This window comes from Centruroides sculpturatus, unplaced genomic scaffold, assembly GCF_000671375.1.
Source record: "Centruroides sculpturatus isolate CEXI.00-Female unplaced genomic scaffold, Cexi_2.0 scaffold1183, whole genome shotgun sequence".
In the NCBI taxonomy this organism is placed as follows: Eukaryota; Metazoa; Arthropoda; class Arachnida; order Scorpiones; family Buthidae; genus Centruroides; species Centruroides sculpturatus.
The window spans coordinates 61276-82314 of NW_019385406.1; the positions used below are offsets into that span (position 1 = coordinate 61276).

Genomic DNA, 21039 nt, shown 5'->3' on the forward strand with positions numbered 1-21039 from the left:
GATTAGCAGCTTCTAAAATTTTCATGTTTTATATTATTCTTGTATTTATTCTGTTAAATAATAAAAAACTAATTAATTATCAATATAATTTTTTCAAATGTTATACAATGCTTTATTAAATTTTCAAGTTAACAATTTTAGTATTACCTAATTACAGATATATAACAATAAAGAATATTGCAATCTAAATTAGTTAATGTTAAAAACATTTTCTGGTATAACATAACAATTATCACAGATTAGAATTAACAAGGCAATTAAATAAACAGCTTTGGCTTTTGTTTAACAAAACAAACTTCATATTTGGTCTAATATTAACTTTATCACATGTAATACTGACTCTAAATACCATCAATTTCCATATAAACACATCCAAGCAAGAATAATGCATTAATATCAAACAAAAATATAAGTTATAAGTTATAAATATGTATTTTATTAAACATATAAATTTTAATATATTTCAAATATTTATTTTCTATAGAATAATATAACTTCTCAAAATATATTTTTCAAAATATATAATCTATAGAGCATATTTAACACGATATATCATTCATAAACAAAACTTGTGAAAAAAATAAGAAAATAAAGAAAAAAAATTGTTCCCTAACTACATAACTTCATATTATAATTTTTATGCAGATTAAAAAAAAATCAATCTAAGCTTATTGTACTATTGGAATATTTTTTCTCTTACTATTTAAAATTTAAAAGGATTACAAAATTTCTCAAAAACATGCAGAATAAATGCAATAGAAGAGTTATAATAGCAGGACAAATAAATAAATAAATAATTCTGATAACAATTTTAAAAGAATTTTAATCCATTTCGGCATCACTAGAAAAAACACTTGCTTCTTTTTCATAAGTCGATTCATGTTTGGCAAGAATACGTAACAATGGTCTCAACTTAAGCCACCAGACGTGATTGGGAATTCTATGTCTGAAATAAATAAATAAATAATTATTATTAATCACATTTATTAGTTTCAATTAATAGCTATTATTAAAATTTTTTTCTTTAATTAATCTTGTCATAAATATTTTTTATCATAATCAAATGTTTAAAAAACAATTATACGAGATCTGATAGAATGAAAGCATTTGGTTCTAAGTATATAAAATATTTAGTTTTTATTATAATAATGCAATTAACTTAAATTACTAAAATTATTCCTTGTTAAAATCAAATCAATGCAAAACAAGACGTAAAACTTTTATCTGACAATAAAAGTTTTTTAAACAACTCAATAAATAGAATGATATAGTTTTTTAAATTAATTATTTTCAAATTTGTTAGTTAATATTAGGAACTGTAATCAAGTACGGTAATTGCAAATTTTATAATATATAAAAATTAAGAATATTCAAAATACAGAAAAATATTTAAAGTAGATGTAAATCATTCATTATTAAACGTCCTTGATGGAAAAAAACAAGATTATTTAACATTATCACCATATATTAAAAGTAGAATGGTTATTATGATTTGCATCTATAATATAGAATACTTCCTGTATTTTGAATGATTTTAGATTTTTATGACCTCATTTAAAATTCAAAGATAATCAATTATTAAAATAATATTAAATATCACAAAGATATATAGCATAGCAGCCATGTATTTTCAATATTGCATTTATTTAAGTTACCAGAATCACTGAAATATGATAAGTTTTGTGTTAGACAGCTAATAGTATTTTAAACTGAATTTTTAAAAACTGATAATTGAAACTTTAACATCTGATATTTGTCTTTTTCTATCTTTGACATCTAGCAATAATAATTAAAGTTTATAATTTGATTATTCAACCATCTAATATAATATAGATTTTACATAATATTTTTATTAAATTGAAATCAATAACATTCTTTAAATACTATTGTTTCAGTTGGATACAATAATAAATCATAACATAAATTTAAATCTTAGTAATAGGAATAAACATTTAAAGAAATGTTTATAAATATTGTATTTGGTAAAATATCTGTTGATAATATTTGTACTATTTTTGTTTATTTAATCTATACTCTGAAGAATTATAAATATGCAAATAAATCTTGAACTCCTTGAAACTTTAAATGCTATTGATAAATATGATAATGGACTCTTGCACTCGTGTCACAGTAGCAGCACAACTGTAACAAACTACATATTGATCTATCTATGTAAAAGTCTAAGGAGTTGTGTTCCAAATCTATAAAACTATATATCAAATCTTTGTAGTGATGATGCTGCTATTCTCCATAACAATGTCCAATTATAAACTACTACTTTCTGCAATTGCAGAGTTAATCATGTGAAGTACAGAAGTTAAGGCAGGCATGGCCAATATACGGCCCGCGGATCCAGCCCATCTAATGAATTTATGTGGCCTGCGATTAATCTTTCAACATCAGCTACTCAAGTCTGAATAGCTCGATGAAAAATTCTGATGCCTATAAGAAAAAAAAAGGTCAACAACTCACTGCGCATTTAAAGTTAACGCTCTATTACAAATCTCTGAAGTACAGCGTAGAATGTTGATAATGCATGATAATGTGAAAAATGTATCTGTAATCTCTATCTACAGTTTAGCCTCTACAGGGTGACACCACTATGAGATCTCACACCTCCTCAAAATCTTCCTAGGGCAGCCTCTGGTTCGACCCACGAAAAACGTTTTCTTTCCAATTCGGCCCGGGGGCAAAAACTATTGGCCACCCCTGTGTTAAGGTATTTAGAACCTCTTTTACAAAGCACTTTTCAATTTTATACTTATGATATGTGGATTATGCACTAATTGCTTGGTATGGTTTCTATGAGGAATTATTGGAGTTTGTTTTTTCTAATTCCTTAATTAAATTTATATGACTACATATCTAAATATATTTATATATTCAATTTTTTCAAAAATTTTTCTAATCAAATCTTCAATAAAAATATCTTTAGCAATTTTCAATTAAAATTTTGATAATTAATGTGTTGTGCAACAGATTAATAATGAAGAGCATCAGCCTATAAACTTAATTTGATAAATTATTTAATATATTATCAAACAAATAAAAAAATTTCCGTTATCTTTCTACCTACAAACTGTATATTACATCTTCTGACAGACAACCTTTGTCTTACATCATTTTTTACATTTTTGATGTTTAACATGTTTACTTAAAAGATTTAAAATATTTTAATATAATACAAATTGCAAATAAACTACAATATAATTCATTCATTAATAAAAACAACTTACTTGAAATCACTTTCATTTTTAAGTATTTGGACTGGAGTGAAAACATAATTTCTTCTAATAAGTCCTAGTAAGACAGCCGTATCTGGACTATTACAGATAACACTTCCATCTGGTTGTCGATACTTTTTTACTTGTTGAACTAGCCATGTTGCTGCTTTTGCTGACATTTTTGTTCCAAAATTTCTGTCAAAGGGAGATGGACTTCCACCCTATATAGTTTTCAATTTGTTAAAATAAACAATAAAATTATTTAAAATTAAACTTATCATCATCAAATTTTATACTTTCCTAAATAAAATATAATAATTGTAGTACTGTTTGAAATATAAAATATTGAATTGTTTAATAAAGAAATTTCCAATAAAACTAATTTTTCCATTCCCTACTTAATGTCATGTTTATAAAAAGTTTCATTTTTGGTAAGAAATAATTATTGTTGTTAAATAATTTATCATTTACAGCAATAGCTTTCAATTATTTGAAAAAGATTAATATAAAAATAAATAAAGTTTATGCTGATTTGTCTAGACTGTAAATATCCTATTAATGGATTATGTAAAATATCATGCCAATCCATAAAGTTTCTAAAAACTAATTTATAAAAATTATTAGATTTGATCTTATTACAAATTATCATTTATTAATTCTTATTTTCAGAAACTCATTATATTTCTTTCTTTTCATTTCTTTGATTTTAATGCAAGAAAATTATTTCTTTTGTAAATTTTTATCTTTTCTTATCAGTTCTTAATTATTAAATACATAATATATTATTAGAGAATCCAGATGTATCTAGGAATACTTAAAAAATTTTTAACACATTAAAGGCATCAGATCTGTCAAAACTATCAGATAAATTAGTTAAACAGATCATTATTGCATCAATTTATGTTTTCATATATGTTTTCAATTTCTAATTTTAAATTTAATATATAAGATTACACACATCTTTTTAGAATTAAAATTGAAATTACTTATATTGTGAAATGGATTTAAAATTAAAATAAATTAAAGGTATCTTCTCTAAAACATAGTTTCAATCTTCAGAATGAATATCAGCATTTGTGATTTTCTCCAGATTAAAATATGGAGAAAATTATTTATTGTCTTTCTAAAGTACAGTAGTCCTTTTTTGTAATGTTTAATGGTGCGAGAAAATATTATTTTCAATGGATGCTTTTTCCTGTACGTCTTTAAAACTAGATTTTTGATTATTTAGCAGCATATTCATGAAATAATACAACTCTAAATATATCATTTTAAGACTGTAATCACTTATGACACTATTTTGTGGATGATAATGTAAAATCACCTACAGTAAATGTAGAAGAATATTTTTAAAATGAACATACATAATGAATAAAACAAGTAGCTAACTTCTGGATCTAAGCTCAAAGGAATATGTAAGATGATTTATATAACTGCACAGATGTAAATTAAAATTTTTCGAAAACTAAATTATACTTTATGAAAAGAGAACATTAGTTCTAACAGTATTGATCAATTATTTTTATTGTATAAATAAACTTAATTGATTTACCTTTACTGTAACACCTACATATCAGTTTGAAATTATTATATATTAATCAACTTTAATTCTTAAACATAAATACTGTTCATATATGTTTTGCAATAGCAATTTATATATTTTTAAACAAACTGAATAGGTTTAGTTTGCTTGTATATTTTTATGTAAAGTTTTATTTAATTCATGCATATATGTTTTAAAATATTTCAAAATTTATCAATTCTTCTATTAAATTTTTAATGACAGAATAATTCAAGGTTAGACAATATGCCTTAGACATGTTAAAATGAAGACAAAAAATTTTTTATGTATAAGTTTATCATCTTTTCTTGAGTCTATAATGTTTCATAAATTTGAAATTGAATTTTAAGGTTTTTTTCATATAGAGAAAAGTTTTCATATACCCAATTTTATTAAGTTTAAGTGACAAGTAAAAAAAAAAACCAATACAAATGCAATGAAAAGGATAATGTGTTTGGCAAATCTGTTTCCAAGCTCTTCTGCATATACAATAACTATTTGTTTTAATGTTGCATCATATCAACTTGAAGGGATTTTAAATGTTAGGGATTTAAATTAGATGCTTATTCCAACATAATTCATTTCAACTGAGATAATCATAAAGCAGGTAGCTAAAAATCTTCACCTATCATTGACTTCAAATGTAAGATTTCATCAATTTTAAGAAGTATCTCTATTTTGGACAAACAAAAGTGGGTAAAAAGTGCATCAGAATTGAGAGAATATAATGTTTAAAATAAAGTATAACTTGAACCTGTTGCATATGTCCAAGAACATTCATTCTAGAAGAGAAAGTGTCTTTTCCTTCTTCTGAATATAGACGATAAATAAATTCAGTAGAGTAATGTTCATTAGCACATTCATTTCTGTGAAAAATAATAAAGGTAAAAAAAATATCAGTATTTTTAAAATTGATTACAAAATATTATTCAAATTTCTATTCTACAATATAAATGACAATATAAATTTTATACTGTAAAATATGATTTATTATTAACATAAAGGGGTTGAACAAAATAACGTGAACACTTGTGTAAAAGTATTCATTTGCAAAACTTTCTGCAAAAACTTGTAATATGCCAATTTGTACATTTTAGTAAACTTATCATGTTCATTATTACAATAAAAATTTTTAACTGTTTAGTTTTGTAATAATTTAATATATTTAGAATTTTTTACATTAAACTTTTAAATATATAATTATTCAGTATAAACAAATGACAGTCTTATAAAAATTAAAATAATAATTTGAAATAAAAATGTTATTCCAGTAATTTTTTACAACTATCTAGCTTTTAATAAAATAAAAGATATACCTTAAAATTAGGCCTCTTTTCACACCTTCTTTCATCTTAGCTTTCATATGGAAAACATCTCCCATTAAATCTTGTATAGAAAATTGTTCTTCAAAAATATATGCAGCATCCGCTCCACCAGCTAATCCTGCAAGAGTTGCTAAATATCCGGAATAGCCACCCATAGTTTCAACAACAAAAACTCTACTTTTAGTGCCTTGTGCAGATTGACGTATTCGATCACAAATCTAAGAAATATATATATATATATTTTACATATATATATATGTAAAAATATCTGTATANAGTCAAATTTTTCAAGGCAGACTCATGATAATTTTAAAAGACTATTGTTTATGTAAATGATTATTCAAAGTTATATTAATATACATACACACACATACATACATATATATATACATACATACAAATATTTTTACTTAAAAATGATTATTTTTGAGTGGATAATTTTAAATTATATCTTACTTCAGTAATTTCATTAAGAGCAGTATCAGCTCCCAATGAAAATTCTGTGCCAGGAACATTATTGCTAATAGTTGCAGGAATAACAATTAAAGGTATGCGTAATTCTGGATATTTTTCTCTATTTTCAGCCATCTGCAGAACTGAATAAAATGCCTGTAAGTATTTATTTCATTAATGGAATTATCTGTCTCATTTTGCAAAAATTATTACTTGTAATAATTTAGTATTGAATATGTTTAGACATACTGTTATATAATGAAATTTCACTCCAACAATAAACAATGTTAAATTAATTATGTTAATTTAATAAATGAAATAGATGCCAACACACATTCCTGGGAAGTTTTTGACATTTTGGATTCAGAGGGTCTCAAAATATCGAGATTTGCAAAAAACCCAGAGTCAAATTTGACATGATAACTATACTTTCCATGTTACATCCATAACAGCCAGAAAAGTATAAATATATCTATCATAAAGCACATAATATTTATTACTTTCTCAGCTATTGTGTATATAATATGGGAAACTATTAGAATCGTGTGAAATTTGGTCCTCAGTTTTTTGCGAATCTCAATGTTTTGAGATTCGCAAAAAACTGATGAGCCCAAAACAGTACAAGAATTCAGTATGTGTGTGTTGGCATCTATTTCATTTAACATCTCATCAGGATGGAGTATAGATTAAGAAACCAAATTTGCCATGATAACTTGTATATAAGGGATATTGATGTTATTAAATTTTGAAGTATGGAATGCAACAGGATGAAAAGGGTCTTGTGTCATATCTCAAGTGAAGGTCAGACTTGATGAAAATTTTACTTGTATGAGTTTTAAGCTCTTTTGAAATGATGAAGACAAAATCTTAATCATTTCAAAAAATAGAGCAACTCATTGCTGGACTACTTTTTAATTTAGCAATATACCAATGATGCCATTTTGGATGAATGCTACATAAATTAATAATAAGTTAAATATATCCAAAAACAATATAAAGAATTAACATTAAAACATATACTGGTAAGATCATATCATATCAGTAAATGCTTTTTGAAATAAAATATTCATAAATCCAAAATGGAAAATAAGAAATAAATTGCAATTTAGCCAGCCAGTTTGTTATTTTAACATGCACAAAAATTTTTATGGGATGTAAAAATATACAGGGATCAAACTGTCAAAACAAAACAAATCTGAATATTTAGTATAAGTAGGGAGACAAGAGGCTTTGAAATATGCTCATAAAAGTTTTTCTTTCTTCAAAAATTCTGCATGCAACTAAATAATTTTCTTAGGCTTGCCTTAAAATGAATCATAATTAATAGCATCTTGAATTTGTCAAAAACATAATATTCCTGTAGGAGCTAAGTTTACTTTTGGTATCTACCTATACAATAATGAAGAGGAAAAAAAATGAAACAAATTACATTATAAACAAAAAATAAAAAATAAAATACATTAAAGCGAATTTTAATGTAGAATTAATATCTATCAAAGTGTCCTTTTTTACTAAATTATTCTTGTTATAATTTTATAATACAAATCAAATTTTCTTTGCTCTGAAACAAAACATTAAAAATTTTATATTTAACATCTTATGTTGATATTGTATTCAATTAAATCAGTATATAAAGATAGTTTTGTCTGCCTTCTTTTTGTATAGGTAAAATAAATATATCTGAATGCAGTTTTTAATGCTAATACCAAATGATTGTTCTAATTAAATTATTATAATTAATTTCTTTCAATGTATCAATATTAGAATTAATTTCTTTAAAGTCCCAAATTAACTATATTTAAAAAATTTTTTGCTTTATGCAGATTTCCTAGCTTTGCACTACAATATTACATCCTAAAACAAATATTGAAAATGGCTAGACCTCATTGTGTCCAACAGCTATGAATATCCAAATGAGAACAAATTAATCTTATCCAACAAATGATTAAAAATGTTTCCTAACATAACAAAAAGGCTCATAAAAATACTAAAATATAGAAAACTTTAAATATCCCTGACAAAAAGCAATTTCTTTTGTGGGTTGCTTTGCTTTTATCCAAGATCACTAACTGTGTGATTAATCCTTACTCACTTTCTCACAACAGGAGTTGGATCCCATTTTTTTAGAGATTGACTGATAGGCTAACAGATATAAAATTTAAAACAGGTCTATTTGAAACAGATTTCTCTTACCTGAGCTTATTATGCTCATCTTTTAAAAAAAAACCTATCTACTTCTGCAGAATTTATAATTATAATATATCTTTTAGTTTACAGATACTTTTAAAAATACAACTATAGAGCTTCCTAAATCCTGGTAATTTCTAGAAAATCCAAAATCAAGAAGTTTCAGAAAATCTAATTGTCCAAGGAATATATTTATTGTCTTGCATATATTGGATCCAGAAACACAAATGTTTATGCCTAGAGGTTATCACTTGTACCTATAAGTTGAGCAGAAAACATTACATGCTTAATTAATTGTGATAGGTGATCGCAGATCAATTGCAATAGCAGCATTGACAAGTTCTCACCTGCAAACATTGCTCTGATGCATACTCTTTCTTCTTCATTCTGCTCTACTCTGCATTGGGTTGTTAGAAAATTGGGAGTCTTACACAAACAAAGACTTTTGTGATAAATTACCAAAATAAATATTACAACTACAATTTTAATAAACAGTTCATCAAACTAAAAATATTTTTGGAGCAATTCTGCCAAACTGGTTGATTCCCATCACTATTTGTAATTACTGGAAATCATAATTTCAATAAATTCAGATTCATTTATCAAAAGCTATTTATTCCAAAGAAATATAATGAAATATGTTGTATTTTGACTTCTAAAAGAAAGGCTGACAAAAACAATTTTTATTTCATAAATATGTTGATTTATTAAATAAAAATAAATTTGTCTATTTTATAAAAAAAATATGAAAATATTTCTAATAGAATACTGTCATATTTCTATAACATTGTCTTACCTCAAATCCACCAATTACCAGTAAGCCACGAATTTTATATTCTCTAATTTTTTCTACAACCTTGTCCATATGAGGTAGAGGAAGAGTTCTAAATAATTTAAAATTATAGTTTCATGATTAAAGATACAAGAATGATTAAAAAAATTATTCATTTGTAAACTAGAAATTATGTTAATTATATACAGGGGTGGTAAATCTTTTTAAATCTGTGAACCATTGTTATGTATATTGCATATAACTTAAAAAAAAAACTTATTTGAAATCAAAATTAATATAAACTAAAATTAAATCAAGTAATTTTGATGTCATTTATATAACAGTAACAATGTCATTCAGATAATGTAAAACTATTTTAGAACATTTTATATTGAAGAGTTATAATCATAAACTATTACAATAATTGTTATTTTATAATGAAAATTAATATTTCTCAAGTATAAGTGTTTCAGAATTTAAACAAATAATTCCTAATTTAACAAAATTCTTAATATTAGTAGAAGAGAATATAATAAATAATTTTTAAATAATATAGTTTATAGCATTAAATCAATTTTGAATATATTATAATTCACATACAATAAAAAAAATTGTAAACAGTTAATATAAAATAAAACAATTACCTTTTTGTACCAAGAAATGCTCCACCCTGTCCAACCCATCCATTTACATCTCCCCACTGTAAATGTCTTACCTGAAATAATAACACAATTTAATGAAAATAGAAGATAATAATATATCAAGACTTTCCAATTCAACATAAAAGCAATCTTATTTTAAACCTATTTTCATTAAGTTTGTTTTTATAAAAAAGTTATAATGTAATTATATACAATATACAAAATAATTACTTACATTTCCTTCAATTAAGCCTTCAATACCTTCTTGAATGCCTAAAACAGTATCACCAGTAAACATGCAATTTCTAACAAAAGATCTAACAGCTGCATTCATACCGCAACATGGTGCACCAATATGCATCACAGCATATACATCACTCTATGAAAAAAGTAAATATGAAAATCAATTTCATATTAATTCTTATAATATAAATAAATATAAATATAAATATATATATATATATAAAAGTGCTTTCTTGGTTTTTGGAAAAAACAAAAAAATAAATAAATACAAATCCAGAATATATTTTAATACTGTTGTNAATATATATATATTATATTGCAAATTTACATTATAACATATAAAGTGTGGCTAAAAAGAAACAAGAACAATATTCATATCATGCTGCACTTGTTTACATCTTACTTCTGCTACAGATTCCTTTTTCGCTTTGTTGCAATCCTTTCTGTTTTAACTGAGCTATGTATCTTGAAAGAATGATGCTTTAGTGCAGTGATTCTCAACCACTTTTTGGCACACCTCAAAAATCTCATGGCACTTTAGTGTGCCGCGAGATTTTTGAGGTGTTCCGCCACTGTGAATACCCATACATAAGCAACGTCAGACAGGTGGTTCAATCACTTCTACCTTCCTAGGGCGCATTTGGATATGGTAACCAGTCTTATGGTTTACAGGGATGGTAACCAGTGTTATCGGTAACTGCTGGTAGTTACCAATGCGTTTAGAAAACGTGACCTAAATAACCAACTGTGTTTTTAAAAATCACTGTTATGACGTCACAGGTTGTCCTGTGGTACTTACCGAAGTAACTGTGTGTGCCACCAAATTTTTTTAATTATTAAAAGTGTACCGTGACAGAAAAAAGGTTGAGAATCACTGCTTTAGTGAAAGATGAGTAAGATTTGTAATTAATTTTCTTATGAAACTCAATAATAATGATGCAACAAAACATCAGAAGTTACAAAAAGTGTAAGAAGAGGAAATCACGAGCCAGTATATGTGTACCAACAACACAAATAGTTCAGAGAGAAGCATGATGATGTTTGCAATGACAAGAAAATAGAAATACCGTTAATTTCAATGATAGAAAAAAATGGTGAAAAAATCTACATGATTATATATCAAGATTGTAGTATCAGTATTTAACTAATCACTTAGCACAAGCATAATGATAAACAATAAGAACAATTTTGTCAATAATTGGGCATGAAAAAGATGTATTTGAACAGGAAATGCATTCTGGATTATTCAGTATGAGCTGGAAATAAAGAAACAGAATATGTGATATAAAACTTCTCTCATAACCCAATTAAAAAAAATAATAATAATAAGAATGTCTCAAAGACCAAAGCCACACTTGTTGTTTCCTTTGATTGTCATGATGTCCATCATTAATTTGTTATACCAAATATCCAGATACTTTATATTGAGATTTATGAAGACTTCATTAAAAAAAAATTAAAAAGATAACCCAAATTGTGGAGACCAGATATATGATTTCTGCATCATTACAATGAAGTGTCATTCCACCTGAGTAGTGAGAAAATTTTTACTAAAAAAAAACAAGATTATGATATTGAAGCATACATTTTATTTGCTAGATCTGGTGCCATATAGCTTTGTTTTACAAAAGTAAAACCCGTCTCAAACAAAAATGATTTGAAGTAGCAGCAAGCATTCAGAAAAATATAAGAGGGCAATTAAAAATGATATCTCCTGAAGACTTCCACCATTATTTTATTTCACGGAAATTGTGAATAATGTATTGCATAAACTCAAATAGAGCATTTTTGAAAAAAAATAGTCATTGAAATCTTTATATCTAAAAGAATAAATAATATAAAAAAATAATTCTCATCTCTTTTTAGCTGCACCTTGGATGTTGAACAAAATAATAACAATAGTATTCTTCTTAAGATAGCATTTTTAAAGCAAACATCTTTAACAAAACACTAAACTAAACTAAACAAAAAGTTGTATTATTCTTTTTATAAATTAGTTTCAAAAGCTAACACATGATGAATGCAATTCTATAATAAATAATCTATATCTTCTCTTACAGAACACCTGATAAAATAACTACTTCTACAGATTTACTATGTTAATTCAAAAAGCAATATAGTAATGGAAATGTTACTGTGAAATGTTGTCTAACTTCACATTTTTATAGGTTAAAATGTTGTACAACATATTGTGTACAATACTTATAGTTACATATTGTACACTAACTAATTGATGTGTCATATGTTACAAATTTCAGCTTAAATAAGCAATATAAAAATTATTTTGTCTTTTTTTAAAAAGACTTTAAAATAATTTTTTAAACAGGATTAATAGAAAATAGCATTTTAGGAAAAGTTTAAACTTAAAATAATTTAGATTTTGCAAGAAAAAAAAACTTGAATATTAAAAAATCATTCATTACAACTTGTGAAGTTATGTATACAAAAATAATACATTTGAAATTATATTTCTATAGCATTTAAAGGAGTATGAATTACATTAATTTGTCCAAAATGCATTTTGTAGTTGTTTTTAAATAGAGAAACTTTAGATTTTATCATAGTTTTGCATAAAACGAAATTTATGACTTCTTAATATACACATATTATTATACTATTATTAACTATACAATTAAAATATTACTTTGTGTTGATGTTTATTACTTGTATTATTNGGGACTCTTGTGAAATTCAAAGTGTCATAACAGTTTAAGTTGTTGCAATAAATAAGATTGTATAATGTTAATCACATAATATATGTGTAAGTTTACTATTGCTTATTATTTTTCTTTTCTGATTAAGAATGTACTGTTTGTTTTAAGTTCAACAATTTATTTACATGTGCTGTTACTTAAGTTCTCTCCTATTTTGACATATTAAAAAGTTGCATTTTTGACTTAATGTAAAAAAAAAATTTTTATTCAACATTCATCGTCAGTGCATGCTGAATGCTGACATTTGCCGGTGTAAGTGAGAAACAATGATATTTAACAAATATTTCGTACATACACAAAACGACTGTGTGAATGCTGACATTCACCGGAGAATCTCAACATTTGCCAGATATCGGTCTTTCGCAGTAACATATATTAAAAAATATATATTAATGTGTGATGTGTGCAAGATTTTAACACACATGACATAACATGTATTTTAAAATCTTGCTAGTACTGATAATATTAATATGTGTATTAATTATATATTAACACATGACACATTAACATATATTAAAAAATATGTGTTAATGTGTGATGTGTGCAAGATTTTAACACACATGACATAACATGTATTTTAAAATCTTGCTAGTACTGATAACATTAAATGGCTAAAAACAATATCCATAACTGATTCTATTGTATTGATATGAAATTAAAGTAAAATCCAAAAGACTTTCAATCCATTTTTAATAAGCTACTGTTTTGAATTATTTACCCATTATAATAAATGAATGTTAACACTATAACCCAATATGTTTTGAAAATACAGTAAAGTTCTTATTAACCAAATTATTAGATTATATCTTCAGATAGCAGCAGAACTTAATCAATGGGATATTTTTTCCCAAAACAACAAAGAGATTATGCTACAAAACATTTTTTAAGTTATCCTTTTTTTATTAAATCAATTTTCTAAACTATACTTTATTGTTATGAATCTGTTTTAAGTGAATTTTTTAAAATTAAAAAGTGAATAGTTAGTATCTACTGCGTACATGCCAACAATTAATATTTTCCATAATTAACAAAATAAGTTTCATATTAGTCAGTTAGGAAAATTTTATTAATATAGTTTTGTTTCATATTGATAAAAATAATTCAATTTGTTGGAGAGTCTTATTATCGTGTTTAAATCATTATTTAAATCTTGATAATATAGTAGTAAAGAATTTCTATATTTCAGTTTAAAAATTTTGATACTTTTCAACAAGTTTGAATTTCATAATTTCATTAATCTGGAGATGTTATTACAAATAATAGCGAGTTTATGCATAATGTACCAGTATAAGCATAAGAAAAGTTTCACATTAAAACTTTATTTTATAAAATTGTGGAAACAATCATATTTTATCCTTTATTGACATCAATGCATCGTTGTTGTTATGCATGTGCAAATAAGAATGTGCCAAGTGTTTGTTGGCCATATTGGTTTTGCTTCACAGTTGTTTGCAATCTTGCTTCTAGTTATCACCTGTTAATTATAATCAGTGTAAAAAAACTCGATTTAGATTTATCATTAGAATGACTGAAACTTCTAAGAAGAGCCATGGCAGAATATTAATTGCTTTATGTATAACAGTTTGAGGTATTTATTATATATAAATAAAATAAATTTATGTAAAATTTAAATAGAAATTAATTTATCTTTAAATAAACCTCCTTAGGTTTAAATTCTGTTAATTATGAGTGATGAAAAAGCATATCCTAGATCAGATTATAAAATTTGAAATGTTTATTACATTTTTATGATGTAATGGGCTTGGATGTGCAAATGCCATCTAACGTTNCCATTTGTACACATTTCATTAGTGGAAGACGAACAGCTTGATTTCCAGCTAGTGAAATAACACAAGCTTCTGATTCAGGAGTAGCATCAAAAAGAGCAATCACTGCTTCAGCACCCATCCTGCAACCCTAACAATTGAATTGCATAAGCATTATAAATTGTAAATACAAAAGATTCAAGATTAACTCTCCAAGGTTTTAATATCTGGTAAACACTCAAATATAAATATAATTGCCAGGATCCTTGACCCCCTTTCAAAAAAATCTTGTAATCCTTGAAAAAGCATTCCCAACCATTTGAGAAATCCTGATCTTATATAATATATGATGTATAAACTATTAAACTTCTATTTAGCTTTTCTTGAAGGTAATCAATGAATATAACAGAATAATGTCAGTTTAACAATAATTTTAATTTTAAAGATATAACCAGAAAACTTATTCCATTAATTCCTAGCAAAACATATGAAAAAGAAATTTGAATGTCCATGCAAATTTAAAGTAATATGTATAGCCAACCTTTAATTTAGCAGTATCATTTCTTTGCCTCTGAAATTATCATTAATTCTAGTGTTATTTTAAACTAAAAAACTTCAAACAATTAGAAATATACAGTAATGAGACCCACATACATGTTTTGTTTGAAAGATTGAAAGTCACATGATTTCATTACAAAATGTTGCAATTTTGTAATGAAGAATTATATATTTAATAATTCAAATAACAAAAGTTTCTCTATTTAATATTTATGGAAAAGATCTCTTTTCAAGTANTTATATTTGAGCAATAATTGTAAAAGTAATACAATTAAAATTTTAAACTTACTGCAAATAAATGTTCTGTCAGTTCAGAATTAAGAATTTGATCAGACTGTCTTAATTTGGTAGCTGCATAAAACAGACCTCTCAGTAATGGATCTATGCCTCCTTCTTCGACAAGTCTGAATGGAGAGAAGAAAGCCTTTCTGAGAGGAAGATTTCCTTCTGGTATGGGCTGAAAAGATGCATTCAATCTCAAAAGTATAGGATTAATAAGTGTATGACCAAATCTCAATGCAGCAGTAGCAAAAACATTAGCTATAGAAGGATTCACATTTGGATTATATCCTTGATAAGAACCCAGCATCTTCATTCCTTTCTCCCCAAGAATTTTTGGTAACCAGTGAGTATAGGTAAAATGTTGCATTTCAGCACCCACAATTTTTCTTGCTTCATGATACAATTTATCACCATTCCAGTGAGAATTAATGGAATGCAAATCAGTAGCAATTCTGTTATGTTCTCTCATCCATAAAGTATGCATTGCTAATAAACCTAATTGTTCATTTGCTCTTTGATCTCCAGCAAGAAAACAGTCCATACTGCTTTCTTGATGATCTCGCTTGCAGTCAACAGGTTGGCCATCATTAAATGGTAAAAGATGTTTTCCAGAGTGCATGACAAGTCCAGTTCTTAGTAGTCCAAGTTCATTGGTACGATCTCTGAGGTGAAGAGCTAATTTTTCTGTACTACCATATACATTAGAAGCATCAATAAATGAAGTGAGTTGATTGACTTGTTCTCTAGGCATTATTTCGGGAACAAATAAAGATGTTAAACCTGATCCACAGAGTGTACTTGATCGAACAAATTCCATACACTGATGATTCCGAATTCTTTTGTCTCCGGGTGGAACTTCAATAGGAAAACAGGGAGGAGAATATTCACAAGATACACTGCAATCTACACCATCTACAAAACTTGCATGACTAACAGCAGGAAGAGAAAAATCCAAATCATGATCTAAAAATTGACCCCACTGCATAAGCATATGAGAATATTCAGAATCAGGTGTTATATTCTCTGTAGTTATTATTTCAGAAGATACCAGACGAGCACTAGGTTTTCGAAATCCATGATATAATTTTGAAGGAGTCCAACCTAAAATTTTAAATGTCAAAAGTTAATATCATATTATACATATTTGAAAGAATCATCATAATACTGTATGAATAATTTAATATTATTGCAATAGACAAGACCACAAAATCCAGCTTTAGATACTTAAAAATAATTACTTCATTCAATTTTTTTAAGTTTATTAACAAAAATTTCATAAAAAAATATAAAATGGTTCTAAATAAGGAATTCTACAGAACTTACTAATAACGTATGTGACTTATTATATAACATTGAAGAAGTTACAAATATTTATTTAAATGTTTTCAGGATCAATGAATTATTAACATTTCAAACAAAATCTATACACCTGTTTAAAAAATTTGTAAATTATTATTTTGTATTGTAATCCCGTGCATTGTATTGAACTTTCTGAAACTAACAGACCCTGAATATCTTAGTCCTCTGTTCTTAATCTGATTTTCTTGCCCCATAGTAGTAAATGAACCAAGGAATGTATTGTCATTATGATTGCTTTTGAGAGTTCAAGCAAGAGAAGTGTTTGAAGACAGAATGAAGAAATTTTATAAAACAAAGGAGGAAACTGTATGGAGATTGTGTTGTTAGTTAACCTTTGTAGAGAGGATTAGTCAGATATGGCACTATTACGATGTAGTGGAGAATAAATGTGGAAAATTTTTTTAAGAATTTTCCCACACGTTTTTCTCGTTTCCAAAAAAAAATGTTTTAGACAGTTGTGTAATAAAGAAAAATCCTTCTTTATTGTCACATAATTCCTTTTTTATGTAAATTTTTGGCTAGATTTTTTTGCGGATATAAACGTCATTCTCCAGTGCCACATGATCGCCCTTGACAGGTATATCCATCAATCACTGCAGAGTGGTTAAAATATTCTATATATGATCATCTATTGTCAGTAATTTTGTGCTGGTGTGCAATAGTTTCATAGATTATGTCATTTTGGTAGTATGGATAATTTCAACATATGTCAAATTTTTTTAATTTGTACAAAATAAAAAAGATAATGTTTTCTTTGGTCTACACTTTGTTGCTATATTGTAAAAATGGTAATTTAAGAGAAATAATACTATTTATATATTTTCACTCGAAAGAAAGAAGATATAAAAATCTTTTTAGTATTCATCAGAATTAAACTCTTATCAAATATTTTAATTTAAAAGAATGTGACTATGCGTATTGCATCTATCAAAATATCTAAATTTTCTAAATTAATTGCAGCAGATTGAATTTTTAACAATTTACATGCAGTGTGAGAAAAACTCAACAACTAAATAGAGAGTAGATTCTCAACACAAGGAAATAATGACTCCCATGTTATATAACTATCTAGTAAAACATATCAAACCTCAAATCGAGAGTCCATTTTCTTTCCATTCAAAATGAGAATTTGAATTCTCATCCTTGGCAATCTCAAACATTCTAATGGAAGAAGAGTTTTCAACATTTTTAAACCATAGAAACATTTTAATTTGTTTGTAAAGGAGTCAATGTCTGATCGTTATTTTATATTTTGGGGCGTTATTTTTATTTAATTATTTTCTTTTCTGGGTTCTTTTTTTTGTTAAGGACAAACTCCTAAGCACCTGTGACCATGAAAGAAAAAGCAAACTTAGTTTGCATCAGTGCCTGATCCTGTAACAACAACTTATGTAAATTAAGACAGTGCGGAGCTGCACTCGAGGTAGAATAAAAGGCGGCACATCCATGATGGAGGTAGGTAGCTTCAGGTGACCACTGTGGGAGAGACGGTGGTGATAAATTAGAGGAAATCTTATCTTTTGCTGTAAAATCCTTTTTTTTTTAAGGTGGAGATAAAAGTTTTGTTGATTAGATATACATACAAGTTTCTTTGATTATTGATTTTGTTACTACTTTTCAATTATTCAATTAGTTACCCTTCTATTGGGGTCAATTAACCCATTATTGTCTGTTTTTTGTCAATAGAATTAAACTTTATATTTATTGTTAAATATTGTCTGTGGTTATGGAAATTATTGTTTGTTTTGGAAAGTCCAGGCCTGGTACTTACCCCATTATTATGTAACCTATTTTTGTTTCCGAAAACGGTGCGTTACATAACTGGCGCCCGAACAGAGACCTTTATTGGTCAAAAGAAAGTTTTTCAATTTATTTCAGATTTAGCCGTTGGGGTATTTGTTTTGTGTGGACAAGAAAATAATGTCTGGAGAGGATACCATTACTTGTGAGGTGAGTTCGGGACTTTGCAACGCCAGGTGACAACGTTATCGCAGCAAGTTGCTGCACTGACTCAAAGTATGGCAAGTATCGCTTCTGTCTTATCTTTTAAGCAGGTGGAGCCACCACCGAGAGCCGAACTGATCCAGAGGAAAGCATTCCCAATATGCCGCCAACAGGTGCATCTACCCCTCACCAACCAGTGACACCAAATTCTTCGGTGGTAATTGTCAATGCCCAACCCACGCCATCTAAAACATTTAACGGAACCTCTGAGTATCTGGTGGTCGACTTTACTCAGGATCTTGAACAATATTTTTTTGTGTCCAAGTTCATTGGTACGATCTCTGAGGTGAAGAGCTACAGCCGCCTTCTTATTAGAAGGTCCTCCAGCTAAATGGTGGAGGAATGATGGAAGGAAACGAGTAGGTAATAGCTGGCCTCTCTTTTCTCATTTACTTAAAGAATTGTATTCTTGTCTTACAGATGAAGTCGCTCTAGCAAAGAAATTGTTCAGCCAAACGTATGATGGTATGTCTGGTGTCGAACAGTACATTTGGGACACTGTTCAGCTGTACCGTGCGTGGAAACCCTACGCCAGGGACGAAGAGATCGTCCAATGCATAACGACTCAAATGCCTTTAAATTTACGTGAGTATCTAGAAATTAGACATTGTTATTCTCTTAATGAATTAGTGCAATCTGCCAAAGAATACGAATTTTGAAGAAAACAGACCAGCCCCCCGACCTGTTGAACGAATTGATAATTTGAGACAAAGTTTGCCTGAACGCACACCGACTCAACCTCCTAGTGCAGAAAGAGGGTCTCAGATGATCGAAAGATTTCCTGTACGATGTTATACTTGTGGAATTACTGGGCATTATTCAAGGAACTGTCCCGAAAACAAGTGACCCGAACACCAAACGGTTCTGAAAACATTAACCCTATACGGGTGCAAGGTAAGTGGGGAACCCGGAAGTTAAACTAATACTGAGGCCAAGAAGGGAGGCTTGATCCTTGAGGTATGAAAAACCCTCTCAACTGGGACTAATATTGAAAACTAAAACAAACTTACCAGAACTGACCTTATTTATTAACAACGTAATGACTAATGCTAGAATTGACACTGGTGCAGACCATTCACTAATAAGTGCGGACATATGGCGCCAAATTATTCGAAAATCCCCGGGGATAATTCTTCGCCCAGGCCCGGACATTAAATTAGCCATAGAGGGCAGATACTATAAAATAAAGGGCGTATTTATGGCCAATCTTCGATTAAATAATACCTTATTACCCCATGAACTTGTGATTGACGGACTCATACTTCCATGCCTGCTTGGAAAAGACTTCCTACAAAAATATACGGTATTGTTAAATTTTCGTAACTTAGAAATGGAAATTGATATCCCAGATACAGGGTTAAGGGTTAAAGGCGACTTAAAGGAATTACAGACGCCATTAAAAGGAGAAAATTTAACAAAACTAAAAACTGTTTTGAATAATTTTTTACATATTTTTAGTGACAAACCTGGACTCACCAATTACGTAGAACATGCCATCGAGACTGCTCGAAACTGGTGGGGCATCCTCAGACCATATAGGTATTCGCCTGTAAAGCAGAAAGAAATGCAAAGGCAAATACAGGTATACCTCACCTTACGTCAGTAATTGGTTCCAGGAAAACGACGTAAGTCGAAAAACGACGTAAGTCGAATTTACTTGTCTCCGAATCTACTTGTCACTAGGCTAAACTATAAATTACTATTCCCAGTTCTGTATTTTATTTATTAATGCATTTTTAATAATATATGGTTAATAAGAATCTATTTTAAGCTTACAAACAAATAAATTTTAGTTTTTAATAGAGTACAGAAAAAAGTAATCTAAATTTACGAATGCATGTACTGTACTGTAAATACAGTACATACTTGTAAATGTATATATTTTAATATGATTTTATGTGCTTTAAACGCTTTTCTAGTGATATTACGACTTCAATATTTGTGGCGGAC

At 27.4% G+C, this 21039-nt stretch overlaps 2 protein-coding genes across 2 annotated transcripts in view; both read right to left on the reverse strand.

Annotated features, from left to right (window-relative positions):
• Positions 1-32: 32 nt before the first annotated feature.
• Positions 33-10559, reverse strand: LOC111638619 (ATP-dependent 6-phosphofructokinase-like). Its single transcript, XM_023384368.1, has 8 exons — positions 10399-10559; positions 10167-10237; positions 9547-9634; positions 6567-6719; positions 6102-6328; positions 5540-5651; positions 3237-3445; positions 33-946 (listed from the first exon to the last, which is right to left on the reverse strand). Exons 1-8 carry the CDS (start codon positions 10522-10524, stop codon positions 823-825), a joined length of 1110 nt encoding a protein of 369 aa, XP_023240136.1. The 5' UTR covers positions 10525-10559; the 3' UTR covers positions 33-822.
• A 4307-nt stretch (positions 10560-14866) lies between these two features.
• The window catches only part of LOC111638614 (peroxidasin-like), a 95887-nt gene continuing 89714 nt past the window's right edge, over positions 14867-21039 (reverse strand). The window contains exons 16-17 of the mRNA XM_023384356.1: positions 15734-16827; positions 14867-15037 (exon numbers count right to left, since the gene is read on the reverse strand). Coding sequence (XP_023240124.1) covers positions 14867-15037; positions 15734-16827 — 1265 coding nt within the window. The remainder of the gene's footprint in view (positions 15038-15733; positions 16828-21039) is intronic.

Bases quoted from the DNA above. Each gene is read 5' to 3' on its own strand.
- LOC111638619 (XM_023384368.1), bottom strand. From the start codon at position 10,524: ATGCATATTGGTGCACCATGTTGCGGTATGAATGCAGCTGTTAGATCT. The intron at 6,329-6,566 runs GTAAGATATAAT...TATATTTCTTAG, and splicing joins CTCTTAATGAAATTACTGAA to ATTTGTGATCGAATACGTCA. The intron at 947-3,236 runs GTAAGTTGTTTT...TATTTATTTCAG, and splicing joins AAAAATGAAAGTGATTTCAA to ACATAGAATTCCCAATCACG.